This window comes from Pempheris klunzingeri, chromosome 23, assembly GCF_042242105.1.
Source record: "Pempheris klunzingeri isolate RE-2024b chromosome 23, fPemKlu1.hap1, whole genome shotgun sequence".
NCBI lineage: Eukaryota > Metazoa > Chordata > Actinopteri > Acropomatiformes > Pempheridae > Pempheris > Pempheris klunzingeri.
The window spans coordinates 16040279-16057113 of record NC_092034.1 but is presented as its reverse complement, the minus strand read 5'-3'; the positions used below and the strand labels follow the sequence as shown (position 1 = coordinate 16057113).

The window sequence follows — 16835 nt, the reverse complement described above, 5'->3', positions numbered from 1 at the left end:
GTCTCGTGAACTGTGAACTTCCACTAACATACCCACCAGTGTTCCATGTTAGCCTGAAGAATGTGTATTATTATGTAAAATAAGTATTTTTCACACCATATACAGGAATATCATGTTGGATCTCCTTAAGCAGAGAAGTCTTTGTCTTCTAACAGTTTATTGTAGGTGTTGCTGAATTCAATAACACATGTTTTTATGTCAATGTGTGCTTCCAAAACTGTGTTGTTTGCCGTTACTGAAGCCGGGGAAAGATCACAATAGACATGGATATGGTATCAAATGTGTAACGTCACCTCATCACACCCATACCCTCCTCCCTCCCCCTTTCAGTGAGATGTGCCATCCATCTGCATGGACACTTTTGACACTTTGCATGGGGAGTGAGGTCAATGCAACTTTTTTTTGTAAGATTTAAGGCGACGGCGCGTTGATCGCTGTCACCATTCAATGTTGAGAAAATAGACACCTGAATTGACAGTGTGGCCTCGTAGACCACCGTCTACATGGCTTTTCTTATAGAATATCATCAGTGATCGTAAAAAGACTGAGTATTCTTCATCACCAACACAAAATATCACATAAAAGAAGTGCAGAGATTTTGCTGCTGCAGTCTCACTTAACATGAATGTTATACATGTTGCTGTTTCACTGACATTAATGAGTCAGCTCACTGATTTATTGTTCTGTAGTTGTACTATTTCTTTACGTTTCAGCCTCAACCATTACTTTTTAATTGCACTACCGGCCACAGTGGCCATTGTTTACCAAAAGTTACTTACGCTTTCCTTGAATATTCGCATTTACTCCATAAAGCTAATGTTGGTGGGCTGCTAGTCCCAATGATTATAAAATATATTAATTATATAATATTGTAATTGACAAAGTAATCTCCATTCACTTGCTTGTTCTGGAGCCATTTTCAAATTAATCACACACTCAACTGCTGTTTGCTGATGAGGATATTTGGTCAAGAGCTTTAGGACGAGCCTGTGAATGGACCACGAGTGAAGATTGTTCTTAAGTCATGTTTTCCAAAACCAAAAGTGAATTCTTTCAAGCTCTACTTCGTAGGCCTCTGCAGCTTAACACGTGGACATTTATTAACTCGACAACACAAAACATCCAAGTGTGCAACATTTCATATTAGTAACCACTTCAGGAAGCCACTAGTTTTTAATTTCCTACTTTCAAGTCGATGTTATTGTTAGCACTTGGTGCAATCCGTTTAGTAGCCTTGGTGTCGGTGTCGCACCACTTAATGGGATCGATGCTAAATGTTTTTAATGTGTTGAAATATCTCCTCAGCTTCCTGGTCAGCTTCATGGTGGATGCCAGAGGGGGAGCGATGCGTGGTTGCCGACACAACGGCCTACGCATCATTATCCCGCCCAGGAAGTGCAGCGCGCCGACACGGGTGACGTGCCGACTCGTGAAGAGGCACCGTCTGGCCACTATGCCCCCAGTGGTTGAGGGTGAGGGCCTGGCCAGCCGGATCATCGAGGTGGGGCCCTCTGGAGCCCAGTTCCTTGGGTAAGGCTACAGGGATGGATGACTGAATGAATGGATGCTTTGGAAGTTAGGAAAACATGAACATTTTACGCAGGTTTGGATATGCTATGCCAGTTACCTTTGAAAATAAATGGATAATGGAATTTAAAAAGTGTTTGATATCCGTTAAAGACAAATCTTCAGTATCAGTGTGGAAGATGAGATCGAAATCCTGAGTAAAACAAGAAGACATCAGTCCTGTAGTACACTTCCTCTCCCCTCAGGCTGTCGACACTGATTTGTATGTATTTTAACAGGCCTTTTTCACAGCAGACATTTTGACTTGTGTTAGTGGGAAAAGCACAGGCGTTGCTGATAATATTAGCAATGGTTCTGTCCCAGTAAGCTGTGACAGTGAGCGAGCGTGCCCGACGCCAGCGACCTGAAACTAAAGCTGCTAAATGGAATTCAGCCATCGTTCATTCGATTATCCGCGCCTGTGCTTTTCCTGCTGTGACAAATCAAAACGTCAAAATGAAAAAGGTCCGCAAGAAGCTTAGAACTTGCTGCCCTTTTTCTTTTCAGATTATCTTAACCTCTGCCTCTGCCTTACTAAAACTGTTCCTGTATCTGCTGCCGCTTTCCCACAACCAGGGATCTGTTAATCTTGGCTCTTCAAGCATGCCCTGTTTTCTTTCATAACAGCTGCAGTCTAACTCTTTTTTAACATTATCCCTAATCTTTGATTCCAAATTCTTTCTGCTTAACTCCACCTCCAGTATGTTGCACCATGATTGGTTTGATATGCGGCCTCAACTTCTTCCCTCTGCTGGTTATGTGTGAGATAGTAGAAGTGTTTCATGCTACAGCTGAGAGTTTTGCCCTTTATTACCCATCATGTAGTTGTCCATTACTATCACTGACATGACAGAGACCAAAACTAGTGAAATATGTTGGTCTTATTATTATGTTTCTATGAAATGTTTGAATATTTAACTCTGGATGAATGTAAATTGTCAGTTTTTCTTTGTGGTTTGGCATAAAACATGTTTTACAGCATATTTCATGCTGCAAAAATAGACGAATAGAAAGACTCAAATAATTATGTAAATGCAATTATTTTTATAATTTAAATCAATATTGAATAGCATGTATTTAATCATGTATTTGATTAATTATCATATAGAATGTATTAATACAGCCAAATATATACAACCATGAAATGCTGCATTTCAGTTCATTATTATGAATTGCTATTTCATCCTGCTTGGTTTCTCTAGAGTAGCTGATTTCAGGTCCTTTTTTGATTAACTGCAACAGTTTTGGTTTGAAAATTACATTTATTTATTTATTTTTTTTTTTTTCTTTCATTTTTTTCACCACACCTTTCACAACACTCCAAGCTCTGCCATGCTGATCTTTATTAAAAGACAATTTGCTATTGTAAAAATAAATCTGTTATTGGAAAAAAATAAAAAAATAGCATTGTTAAATAAAAACATGAATCCTGCTAGAACTAAATAAAACTGATAGCATTGTGGAATAGAAGCTGAATTTAAGTTTTAAAACAGGAGAATTATTTCACAGTTTCATGTTGATATTATACATTTTGTATGTATTTGTTTATACAAATGATTAATTCCTCATTTACTTACTCATTTAATCCGTTTTGAACCCTTTTTGTCAGCGTAGACATGCAGTTACCACACATGTCAATTACCTCACTGAACTGTTTCAAAGCAGCCCCCAGGTTCCTATTTCACACCCAACCAAAACATTGTGTGTCCTCTTTCTTCCTCACTGCTGCGTACGGAACTTGGTTGATCACACAGTAAACTCCACCTCCCCAGTGCCCCCCCACCTCTTAATGAGGGAGAGAGTTTGGTTAGCAGAATCCTCCAGCTTGGTCCGCCGGGGACAAAATTCCTTGGGTAGGGTGGAAAAAATCAACAGTTTTGCATATGAAACAATCCATGGATGCGGGTCTTAGTATTTTCCTTTCCAAACCTTTCCATTTGGCGTTACTTTGTTAATGTGTTGCTGTGTTGTCATGCTTGCACTAGTGTCTTGCACCCCACTCCCTCTGACCCTCTAGACATCACTTAGCTGTGACATTACTTTGCTCTTTCTTCAGTCCCTCTTTTCTGCTTAGCCTTTTCCATTTCTGTGTCTATGTTTTCATGCCTCCTGATTTCTTAGTAAATGTATGTTAGAAGAAGTTTTTTTTTATTGTTGTGTGGAATTTAAAAGGTTGTGTGGCCTGTGAATAGCCTAGACTCTATTCCCATCCTGTCATGTCAATGTTAACTTGATCAAAATGATGATATAGTGTTGGTGTCTATTGTAATTCACAAATCTGGAATTCTGGAGAGTCTTGTATGCTCATAATTTTCATAAATTTCACTTGGGGCAACCAAAGTGCAAAGCTGACATGTGAAATGTACTGTTTAATGTAAAAAAACACATGATCAATATGATCATGTATGATCAGGCCTAAAGACCCTCTAAATATCACACAGAAATATCAGCAGTTGTGCTTTAATAGCTGTGTTTGTCCCATGTTGGATTGTACTTGGAGCATGCTTTCTATAGATATGTGTTGTGTCTAGCTATATTTTCTTGTGCACATCAGGTAAGTATTAAAGTGACAGTGTTTTGTACCTCAGAAATAGTTTTATTAACCATCAACTGAGGCACATTACGTGTCCTAAAGAGATGTACACCAGCTATTGCAGCATCTGGAGCACAGACACGTAGCTCCATCCAATCAGGCTGATGAGGCTATTAGCATACGCAGTGAGATGCTAATGATAGCTGTATCATAAAAAGATGAAAAAAAAAAAAACGTGCTGAGGTTCAGGCTCCTTTATCAGGCTGTCGTCCAGGTCACATCTGCATTCCACACAGACCCCCTGTAATTAGTTTATTCATGACCGGCCTCTGACCGGTTAGTGACAAGGCAACCCTGCCCTAAAGCGTACTGGAGTTTACAAAATGAACATCATGCTCTATCGAAGGAGATTAGAAACTACTTCCTCTTGGCCATTAGAAAGAGTCCTGTTTGAAGGCACCTCTACATAGGCTTTACTTTTCAGAGCCTGGAACCAGGTCCGCCTCTGTTATACACTCTTTGTGTTCGACTATGTTGATTTGTTCATGATGGAAATCCAAGTATTACATGCAGACTTCATAGAAGCATAATCACATGGCTGAACATTGCAGAGAAACAAAAAACTTACCTAAACCTAACCTTGACACCAAATAATGGACTTGACCAAGAATAATTCAAGTAACTTAGACCAGCTGTGACAACCATGCCAATTACGCACACACACACACACACACAGATTCAGATACACAGACTGCCATCATATCCCATCATGGCATTCTGTATTTACTTATACCACCTGGCCTCTACCTCTCCAGTCCAGTGATTGTGGAGATCCCCCACTTTGCTGCTCTGCGGGGTAAAGAGAGGGAGCTGGTGATCCTGAGAAGCGAGACTGGGGAGAGCTGGAAGGAGCATCACTGTGAATCCACCCAGGAGGAACTCAACCAGATACTCAATGGCATGGATGAGGGTCAGTCTCTGATGGTGTAGACTGCACCATGAGTCGAGGAAACCATAAAGTAGTATAAATAATACATTCATTTCTGTATTCTTACACTATCATCCCTGACACGTGCTTCTGCCACACCTCTCCAGAGCTGGACACGCCGGAGGAGCTGGACAGGAAGCGCATTTGCCGTATCATCACGAGAGATTTCCCACAGTACTTTGCAGTAGTGTCACGCATCAAGCAAGACAGTAATCTGATTGGTCCTGAAGGAGGCATCCTGAGCAGTACTGTTGTGCCTCAAGTACAGGCAGTTTTTCCTGAGGGGGCCCTCACCAAAAGGATCAGGGTGGGGCTACAGGTAACTGATAAAATCATTAGTATAGTCCTCGGTCACCCTTCAATATATATTTACCTGTTTTTTTTTTTGTTGTATCAGAGTACACTGCAGCAGATTCTGAGTTTGAGAGTTTGTTTAAAAGATGTTTTTGAAGTTATACTTCAGAGCTGTGATGTCAATGATGGATTGAAATGATATCTGTACAAAATGTCATGCCAATTAGTCAATAGTTGTTGAGATATATTATGTAAACCATCTGACAGCCATCTGTATAAACAGATATCTGCTTATGAATGCAGAATCAGTATGCATGGAACAAGATTTTGGTTTTGGAAGCATTTTGGTTTCTGTTTGGAATCTTTAGTCAGAGGCATTAGCCTATATAAAATCTCTAAATATAACCGTAGCTATCATCTGATAACAATGTAGTTTTTTATTAGCTTTTTAAAAAATGATCTGGTTTCATTAGAGATAATCAATTACTGGTGTATGAAAGAGGAAGTTATCCACATATGAGCAGGCTACACTGAAAGCCCTGAAACACTGGCCCTTGCCCTCAGGTGCCTGCCACTGGTAGCCACTTGGTTCTGAGACTGACCGACATCCAACCGACATTAACATCCTTATAGCCATACAGCTAGCAAGACACAATTTCTTCTTCAAATGAAGGACAGTTGACAGTAGTGCCAGTATCCCACATCGAACAATAAGTTTCTTTACAGCAGTTGTTGATGTACTTTTGGCTGATTCCATCCCTGCCTTGATTGTTAGATTAGACAAACCTGGCTCAGTTCATTACCTTACAGAGATTAAAATGTAAGGTTGTTGTGTTCTCTGTCTACCCCCCCCAGGCCCAGCCAGTGATTGGAGATGCAGTGAGAAAGATCCTGGGTAACAAGGCCAGCTTCAGCCCCATCGTCACCCTGGAACCCCGCAGACGGAAGTTCCATAAACCAATCACCATGACCATCCCTGTCCCCAAGAGCAACTCCGACCCAGTGCTCAATGGCTTCGGAGGGGACACTCCTACCTTACGACTGCTCTGTAGCATAACTGGTTAGACAGCACACACACAGTCTGTGAGTAGACCAACCAGACACATGCTCATATTCTAATATGTTAATCTTGTGTATGTGTCCATGTGCAGGTGGGACAACGCCTGCTCAGTGGGAGGACATAACAGGAACCACTCCATTAACATTCATCAATGATTGTGTCTCTTTCACCACTAATGTGTCTGCCAGGTAACACCAAAAACTAATTGTTGAGTTGCAGCGCAACAAATTTGATTACTGATTTAAAGTGACTGATGTTGCACCCAACAAAGACTCAACCTCCTTGGTTCTTTCCAATCCCCCTTGGTTTTCTAGATTCTGGCTGATAGACTGTCGGCAAGTCCAGGAATCTGTCAACTTCTCCACACAGGTGTACCGAGAGATCATCTGTGTTCCTTACATGGCCAAGTTTGTCATCTTTGCCAAGACGCACGATCCCATCGAGGCCCGACTGCGCTGCTTCTGCATGACCGATGACAAGATCGACAAAACCCTGGAGCAGCAGGAGAACTTCACCGAGGTGGCCCGCAGCCGAGATGTCGAGGTGAGGAAGGAGAGGGGAGAAGGTCACTGTTGTGATAAAGTGTTCACATCAGGTCCGTTACTGAACAGGTTCTGTTTAATTAACTTTATTTTAACCTGTACAAAAAAAATTACCTGATACCAACACATTTTTTTCAACAAATTACATGATCAGCTTTATCAAACACCAAGCTGAGATAAAAGATGAACATAAACATCAGAGGTTCACTTTTAGGAAACCACCTTTTCAAAAACTTTTGATTCACTCATAAAATAATGATTTAGAGATGGGTTTCTTTCTTTTTGAGGCAGTGCTCAATGGTCAGTTTTGTGCCTGCTGTATTTCTCAGGTCTTGGAAGGCAAACCTATCTATGCAGACTGCTTTGGAAACCTTGTTCCCCTCACCAAAAGTGGCCAGCACCATCTCTTCAGCTTCTTTGCCTTTAAAGAGAATAGACTAGCACTCTTCATCAAGGTGAGCTCTATTCTTTGTTTATCTCTCAAAGAAACAATTGAATTGCTCTATTCCAACAGATTTTTCCTGACTTATGCTGAATTACTTGGCCGTTGCAGATCAGAGACAACACTCAGGAGCCGTGTGGCCGTCTGTCCTTTATGAAAGAACCCAGGAACTACAGGTCACTCGCCCAAAATGCCATATGCAACCTTAACATCACCCTTCCATCATACTGCAAGGTAAGGTCACTATACTCATATTTAACTCAACAGAGTATCTTTTCAGTTCTTCGTGGTAAAGCTGGCTGTTGGAAGCTGTAATTCAGCGTAAAAAGCACAAAAATAAAATTCTCTAGTTCACTATTTCAAAACATGAATCATTTTCTCATTTGATATTCCTCTTTATGGTGATGGCTGCTATTCAACTGTGCAAATCACCTTTTGAGTGATCTTCAAGGCTGCTCTAGGCAACAGTACAAGCTTTTGGCCGACAATCAGATCAGAAGAAAGCTAAATATATTGGACTTGAAACCGCAGAAGTCATGTATGTCAAGTCAAGTATGTGATGCTTTATGCCAAATACCAAGAGACAAAAAAGATCAAGAAGTAGGATTCAGGCTAACGAGATAAATCTGGTTTAACATCCTAAATATTTGCCTAATGCAGCTTTAACTCTTTCCCTGAAATCACAGTGACGGTTGTCTTTGTTCCTATGGTAACCATACATTGCCCCCTGTCTCTTTTCTCCGTTTAATGTTGCCGTTGTTCTGTTGTTTCTATCTGTACATCTTTCTGCTTCTTGCTGCTTCTTGCTCCCAAAAGGAGTCCGATTCAGACCAAGAGCAGGAGGAAGAGGTAAAAGCAGCCACTGCTTCCCCCTCCCCTGGTGGTCGTATCTTATGTTTTAGTTCTATTTTGTTTATTGTATTAGATTAGATCGTGATTTGTAAGTGGCATTGCTCATTTTTGCTGCTGTGTCATGTGTGTCCTTTGTGTTCTTTTCCTGAAATAGTAATTGCAATGGTTGTAGTAGTTCTAGAATATTCAGCACATACACTGGATGAAATTAGACTAACTGTGATCCATTTTCATGTGTTTTTTCCAGACCAGCAGAACGCTAGAGAAATGTAAGACATATTTTCATTATTTAATTCTCTTTATAGCTTATACTAAACTAGTTCCTATTCTAAAATGGCACTGCATTTCTGCATATCTGTATTAACAAACTAATATGTCAATAACAGATCCTATATGGGTGATTAGTCTGATGTAGAGTTTGCATTGTGATAACCAAACTGATTTAATGCCAGCTAAGCCCTTAGCTTAATTGTATGTGTATTGACAATACACATCTTATCAAAGCCCTCTAAAGCCTTTTGTCTTGTCAAACAAACAAAAAAAAGGCCTTACCTTCACCTCCTCATGTCAATGTTATGTTTTCCTAGGGCTTAACTTCATTTTCTACTTTCCTTTTTTTTTTTTCTAATTTCCCACCTGCCTCATTTAACTCTCCATCATTCACAATTTGAGATCGGACATATGGAGAAACTGCCATCTACGCATTTACATGAAAATTAATATCATTTATACTGTGGTGCTGTTTATGCAACAGTGGGCTCTAACTCTAATTTTGTGCTTTCCAAAAGCTGGCATGTTTATCATGACGATTTTTTTTATCATTGAACCTGTTTGGTCATTTAGTTGGTCAAGACTCCACATGGTGGAGTGACGTGACTGGGGTTGTGTTTATGCAGCTCGACTGGCGCATTGCAATTTGGCTTCTTGTTTCGGCATAGAAGTGCTTGCATTTTCGCTTGCACAGACCACAGGAACAAAACATTTAGTAGTTAAATTTTCATTCAGACTTCTTAAATGAGATGAGAGGACGGGATTTGTTTTGTCATCACTGAAGCACACCTTGACTCTACCTGCTGAGACTGCCATCCTCTTCCTTTGTTCAGTTTGCGCCATGTTGTGCCAGGGGTGTGCCAGCACCTTCGGTCACCCAAATTCCAAAACGTAGTTTTTCCACAACTATGTGCGCTTGTGCTTAGAGTTCCTGAAACTGGGTGCTACTTTGAAGCACTCAGTTCCAGGAAATTAGGGGCCTGAATATTAGTACTCTACCAGCTGCAGTCCTGTAGTTAATCCCTCCCCTTCTATACTACCCACCTTGTTCATGTAGTAATTTGAAAATGACTAAATGACTAAAACGACAGGTACAATGTAGTTGAGCATCTAAAATAACCTCATAATAAAACAACCCATGTTATACACGTTGTAAATGGATGATATATTATTGATTAGAATTATATGTACGCTAACGTTCAAAAGTTTGGAATCACTTGTTACATTGATGTTCGTCGTCTTTCCTTCAATATTTATAATAGGTAAAACAGTATAAATGAGAGACCAAATTTCCAAAAGGGGAATAATTCAATGATTAAAACTTCCATTTAGCCAGTGACACCAAGTTATTGCATGATAGGGTAAAATTTGGTTGTAACTATTTTTTCCTCCAAATACCTTCCATTTTAAAGTTGTTTCCTAGTCCAGAAAAGCTTTAGTGACCCTAGATCATTACTGAAGGCGCAATGGTGCAATTCTTTGAGCCTTATGCATTCTACTCAGTGGTTAGATTCAAAAGGTTTAACATGTCATTGTTAGTCCATAGTATGTTAAGCTGGTAGTCCTCAATCCAATTCTGCACGTGACACTGAAACAGGAACCTGTCCCTGTTTAGTGATTTCTAACATTGTATAGCCTTTTGTTTTCATTTTTGGAAACTTTAGTGCAAAAACAGTATCTATTTGTAAGACTTTCTATGGCCTAAAAGCATGAAAGACCACACAAAAATACAGAGCTGTCAGCCATCTAATTTTATCAAGCTTTTGTGGCAGGCAATTCCAAACTTTTAAACAGTCTTTTCATATAAATTTAATTCAGGTATTTCAGTATAAATTACACGGATAGTGTATGCCATAGCAGTTGTTGATTAAATGTAACAGCAACTCACGTCATTACTGAATTAAGCAATATTAACAAGCAATTGTGCATCATGAGCACCTCTTATCCTCTAAGTACAGATTTAATCAGTGCACTGAACTTTCCACTCACCACTCATCAGGACCTTTCCACTAGCACTTCCCTTTGCTTTGCATGGAAATAACTTGCCTTACATAAATGTGTATGCGTGTGCTTGTATGTCTGAATGATTATATGTAATGTCTTGTTAATGAGAGTTCTTTTTTTTTTTTGTCGGTGTGCTGATTATGGAATTTTCCCTCTCAACACCATTTGCTTATGATTTTGTGCACTGCTTTTTGTTTTTTTCAGTTTCCATTTCAGACATATTTTGAATGTTGAATGTTTAATTATGCATACGGCTGAATGAAAGAGAAGGCAGAGGGAATTAAACTATGGTCCCTCTCTGCAAGATTATTTTAGAGATCCTCCTTTCTTTTCCGTGAAAGTAAAAGGTTTGCTTTATCTAGAATGAAAAGCATGGCAAATCATCATATAAGTTCTAAGTTCACTGGCTTTCTTCGATTGATGCAACCAGCATTCTAAGTTGTTTTCAAGCCATTTATTTCAAACCCGATGACATTGACATTTGTCAAACATCTGAACAATCTTGAGATTTCTTGATGTTATTTCTTTGTTTCCTATGTTGCGTCTTTTTCCATCGTACTTGTTGGTTTCTTGGTAACCTGATATCACTCATAGTTGGTGCAGTTTTGTTAAATATATTTTTGTTTTGTTTTATAGTTCTGTCCTGTGAGTGTGGATGCACTGAGTGTATAAGCAAGTTATTTCCTGCTCATATAATTCCTCATTGGTATTATTTAGCCATTCCATTACCACAGTTCCCCAGAGACATGAAGGTATAAGCCCAACTCCTGTGATACCCTGATGTAGTACCCATTGTGAATTTGTTGTCCTATGATCCCTACAGTGTGTTCCAAGCTTGTCCTGACCACATTCTCCAATGTCTGTCTCCTTTCATTTGAATTTTTGATTTTCTTTACTCCTTACTTGTTCTTCTTCCACATGGAAGATGAAGAGACGGAGACATCAGTCCTGAAATCAGAGCTGATTCAAGAACCCGACCTCCTTTTCGACGTGTCTGAGATGAAACAAGATTTGATCAAAATGACTGCCATCTTAACTGCAGACTCCACAGAGAAATCCCCTTCTTTGGGAGGGTGTGGTCTAGAGAAAGGGACTGAGGATGTTTCTGGAGAGCCATTAGAAATAATGGAGAAGGACTTAGAGAAAGTCAAAGAGGACCTAGAGAAAGTTAGTGAGATACTGAGGAGTGGAACATATGAGGGTGAGGTAGCAGAGGAGGTAGCAAAAGCGGCTAGAATGGCCGAGGACTGGGTTCTCCTGTCAGACAGTGAGATAGAGGAGGCCAAAAAGATGGCTGCCTTAGAAATTCAAGAGCCTGTCCTACGTGAAAGTAAAGCACACAGAGGGGCTCCCAGACCTAAAGCCATCAAGGACAGTGGTGACCTTAAAGAATACCTCCTGGATGCACCAGTCAGCTCCAAAATAAAAGCTAAAAAAGAGCCAGCCACCCAAGAAAGATTCACAGATGTTGTGCTACGCAAAAGTGCAAAACCAACCACTCCAACCAAAGTGCAGGACAAAGCAACTGCTGGCGATGTTAAAAAGCCTGTCAGAAGGAAGGGCAAAGACCATGGCCAAGCAGAGGAATCAACAGAGGCAGGAGCTCTTCTCAGTGTGCCTACAGCCCCTGCCCCACCATCACCTGTATCCCCAGTGGTTGAAGAAACTCCCATTGGGTCAATAAAGGACAAAGTCAAGGCCTTACAACAGAAAGTAGAGGCAGAGCAAAAGAGCAAAAAGGTCACTGGGAGTAAGCCTTCACAATTGCCTGTTATGAGCAAATCCTCTCCAAAAGCCAAAGAAAGCTCTAAATCAAAACGACCCCCCCCTAAGTCCCCCAAAACTGAATCTGAAAAACTTGAGGAGACCATGTCAGTTAAAGAGCTGATGCAAGCATTCCAAACAGGGCAGGACCCCTCAAAAAGAAAGTCTGGGCTTTTTGAGCTTAAAACATCCACTACACCAAAATCAGAGAAAACCACAAAATCAGAAACCATTCAGTCAAAATCCATGGCTAAAGCAATAACCTCACGTGTTTCTCAAGAACGAGAAGTGTCTTTGGATTCCAAACCTCACAAGAAAGAGACCACTCAGCAAGACAGAGAGAAAGAAAGCAAGTTAGTTGCTGCCACCGATTCAGAGCTAACAGAAACTGTAGACTTTGGAAATGGTGGCCTTGATGATAGCTCCGACAGCTTAAAACATGAGGGTGTGGCAGACTCGCTAAGTGCCAGTTCTGGAGATGGAACCCCTCATCTGAGCTCTGAGGACAGTTGCAAACATGAGGGTCTAGCCACTCCAGGCACAAGCCCAGAAAGTCTGTGTCTTTCTCTCAGAACTGGACAGCAGAGCTCTACAACTTTGGCAGAAACTACTACAACAGTCAAAAATGAAAGAAAAGACACAGAGAAGTCCGGAGACACTGGTGTAGAGGCGACTGGTGACCAGCTGTCTACAGAAATGAACCTCCATATCTCTTCAAGCGAGGCTGCAGATGACCACATTACAAGTGAGTCTACATCTGTTAGGAGGAGCGAGTCTAAGCCATCTAAACCTCAAAAGCTTACAAAGAGAATTTCAGAGACTGTAGAAACTTTTCTTAGTGATGATGAGAGCCCTGACGATCAGCTAGCATTGTCTTTAGTTGGTTCTCCAGCCTCTAGATCCTCTCTTCGGCGTCATGAAAGCTTAGAGCTGCCTTTAAAACAAGACTCAGATGCTCTCAGTCCATTAGCTGATGACTCTTTGACAATAAGCCACAGAGACTCTCTAGAGGGTAGTCCTCTCATGGAAGAAGACTACTCGAATAAGTCCCCAGATTCTATTGAACCTAGCCCAACCAAGGAGTCACCCCCTCATGACTCCTTAGAGAGCAGTCCTGTAGAGCAAAAAAGCCACCCATCCTTCCCATCAGCTCTAGGTCCACCTAGTAAATCACCTAGCCGTCCAGCATCCTCCAAACCTGCAGAATTTCCCCAAGATGCATTGCGCGATAGGCTGCTCCGAGACCATGAAGCTAGTGCTGACGATGACAGTTGTGAGCAGACTTCTCAGATGACAAGTTCTGGTAAGAGTCCCCTCTCCCCTGATACACCTAGTTCTGAAGAGGTAAGTTATGAGGTAAACCCCAAACCCCCTGACCATATATTCCTCTCTGTTCCATCCAAACCGGCTGTCATCCCTGAAGACCCAGGAGAAGAGGATACATCAGACAGCTATGAAGCTAAAAGAAAAATCACTCCAGAGGAGGAGATGTTTAAGATGGCAGCCAAAATAAAAACATTTGATGAAATCGAACAAGACGCAAGGAGCAAAAAGAACTCTAGAAAAGATTTGTTTCCCTCAGCAGATGCCAAAGTAGGGGATGACAGTTATGAAACATTAGAGCCCCCAAGTGAGAAGCTTTCGCAAAAAGAATGTGGGATCAATAGGCCCACTGGAGAGTCAAAGTTAGCTCTTTTTGTTGATCCCCTAATTAAAGTACAACCTCCCTCTCCTTTTTCAGCAGGTTTGCATGATGGATCCCACAGCAAAGAGGTCAAGCACACAGCAACAACAGCAAGTGTCACCTCAGAGGGACCTCACTCTGTCTCAGACCAGCATCATTCAAAATCCAAACTGGAAACTGCACAAGAGCAAAGAGTCCCACCATCTGTGAAAGCTGATAAAGACAGCACTACCAAAAAGGCTGCTGTGACATCAAACGCAGAAAACAGGACTGATGAGCAAAAAGAGGAGTGCTTAAGGAAGTCAAGAAATAACAAAGGAGATGATCTACAGACTGGAAAGCTAAAACAGGGTAGCAATGTAACAGATGAAGTGAAAAGTGATCAGAAGGAGATAACAGGAGCACCAGAGGATGGACCCAGTGCAACTGTTGCCACGGATCAAACAAAGGACACGTTCAAACCGGAGGTTTGTATCTATGACGACACAGAGGAGGACGAGGAGGCAATGGAACCTCCCAGAACTGAGTCAAAAGGTGTCACTGCAAGGGTAGACACTGAGTCATGGTCCGCCATGCGGGAGGATGACGCTGCTTTTGCAGCACGTGTTAAAGAAGAGGAGCAGAAGATACTGAATCTGGTGGTGGACCGTCAGTCTTTGCAAGCAACTCCAGACACAACACCTGGTAGAACACCAACAGAAGAGAGCACTCCAACTAGTGAGCCCAACCCTTTTCTTTTCCAAGAAGGAAAATTATTTGAGATGACCAGAAGTGGTGCTATTGACATGACTAAGAGGAGCTACGAGGAAGAGGGCGGTGGCTTTGCCTTTTTCCAAATAGGTGAACAGCCTTTAGAGGAACCTCTCTTAGAAGAGGCTAGTCAAGAAGGTATGAGATTAGCAGCAGAACCTGAAATTGGCCTCAATCTAACACTAGAGATTAAAACTGAGGAGACTGAGAAATCAAAAGAAGCAACAGATTGTCAGCTTCTGTCCACACCTGAAGGTGATCAGCCAGCCTCCAAAGCTGATGCCTCCAAATCTAAAATCCCTAAAATGGGCATATCAGCTTCAGCCAAACCTACAAAGAAAGATCAGACATCCCCTGAAGGTCTAGAGACTAAAACAGATAAAAATGTAAATGAAGGATGCCTAGATTTAGAAACATGTTCCTCTGACCAAATGATAACAAATGTACAGACAGCAGAAACCACAGTCACAAGATCAGTTTACTCTGAGCAGGGCCAAGAGTCCTCTGATTCCTCTCCAGAGGAACCACAGTCAGTGATTGAAGCCCCCAAACCAACAAGCAAGTCCAAACAAACTGCTTCCAGTAGTGTTAAAAAGACTCCAGTCAAAGCGCAAGCCAAGTCTGCTCCCCAAGGTCGGGGTAAATCCACTACTCCCTCTCCATCTCAAGCAATCTCGCCTTCAACCGCTCTTAAAAAAGAGCCCTCCTTCACGTCTGAATCTAAATCTAGAATTCCCGTCAAGGCTAGTGCTCTCAAGCCTGATTCTTCTGCCAAACGTGCCGAATCTACCCACGAAAAAAAGCTTAAGGTCCCTGTAAAAAAGGACACAAGGAGAAAATCAGAGACAGACACGGGTCCCTCTATGGATGTCAAAACAAAGACAACCCATGTATCTTCCAAAGCCAAGAGTTTCTGTGAAGGGGAGTCTACCCGGGCGTCGGCTAAAAAAGAACAGGGTGGGCCGAGTGCTGAGTCAGCAAAATCTAAAAGCTTCCAGTCCAGATTGCCAGTCCGAGGCAAAAGTGGTCAGTCATCCCATTCACCCACAACACCCACTAAAGAGAAAAGTGAGTCATGCAAACAGTCCATTGAGTTCTTTGACGAGATAAGCGATGAAGCAGCAAAACTTGTGGCAAGGTTGGCACAGGCAGAGAGAGAAAAAGCACAAGAAGCTGCAGCCGCCAACTCGGATGATGAGAGCAGTCTCATTGATCCATCAATCATAGAAAAAGAAACTTTCCCTGAGATGCAGTTCCCTCCCTCAGGAGATGTCTTTCCCATTAGACCACTGTGGGACGACCCTGTTGAGACACAGATGCAGCGAATCCCAGACGATAAAGTCCAAAGTCAAGGTATCCCCCCAGTTTAAGGGGCTATTCTCTATCTCTTGTGCCTCATTAGTTCACTGTAGCTGTAAAGGTGCTGCTTCTCTGTCTCTTGTAGTTAAGTCCCATTGTAGTTGAAGAATCCATGTGGCTGTGTCAACTGAGCTGTTTGTGTTCGTAATTATGTCTCTCTTTCCTTCTATGTGTGGTAAAAATCTCAAGACTGACTTAAAGGCTTGATGGTTAAAATGAAAACAACTTAGTGACTAAGCTTTTTGACAGATTTGATAGTAAAAAATATTCAAACAATCACATTTATTAAACAATCACATGTAATGTCAATAACTTGATTAAATGATTAAAATGTGCATTTCTTAATCGTAGTGTCCTTACAATTTCTATCACAACCATTCTTCACAGGCATATTATGTATTAGCTCTAAATTACAATTCCTTAATTTGATATCATGATTTACAAAGTCCAAGAAAGCCAGTGAAGAAATGTTTAATATTGTGTGTGAATGTGACTTGATTTGGTATACCTTGCGGCTCTGACCGCTGATGGCTGTCTGGTGGTATTTGCAGTAGATCCACAGGATGAGGCAGAGAGAAAAGAGCAACGGTTGGCCATTATAGCCGACCATCTGGGCTTCAGCTGGACAGGTGAGTCACACCTTAGAAGCAGCAATCAAGCGATGAAACAAATTTTTGCCAGGCTACATTTCAGTCATTTCAAAAGAAAAATATCTTCAGATCATTGA

The 16835-nt window shown here is 41.4% G+C and overlaps 1 protein-coding gene across 1 annotated transcript in view; it reads left to right on the top strand.

Annotated features, from left to right (window-relative positions):
• ank2b (ankyrin 2b, neuronal) overlaps window positions 1-16835 on the top strand; it is a 119520-nt gene that overhangs the window by 84122 nt on the left and 18563 nt on the right. The window contains 11 exon segments of the mRNA XM_070854674.1: window positions 1306-1530; window positions 3321-3419; window positions 4915-5069; window positions 5195-5406; window positions 6237-6441; window positions 6533-6629; window positions 6756-6984; window positions 7313-7438; window positions 7537-7659; window positions 8525-8546; window positions 16660-16737. Coding sequence (XP_070710775.1) covers window positions 1306-1530; window positions 3321-3419; window positions 4915-5069; window positions 5195-5406; window positions 6237-6441; window positions 6533-6629; window positions 6756-6984; window positions 7313-7438; window positions 7537-7659; window positions 8525-8546; window positions 16660-16737 — 1571 coding nt within the window.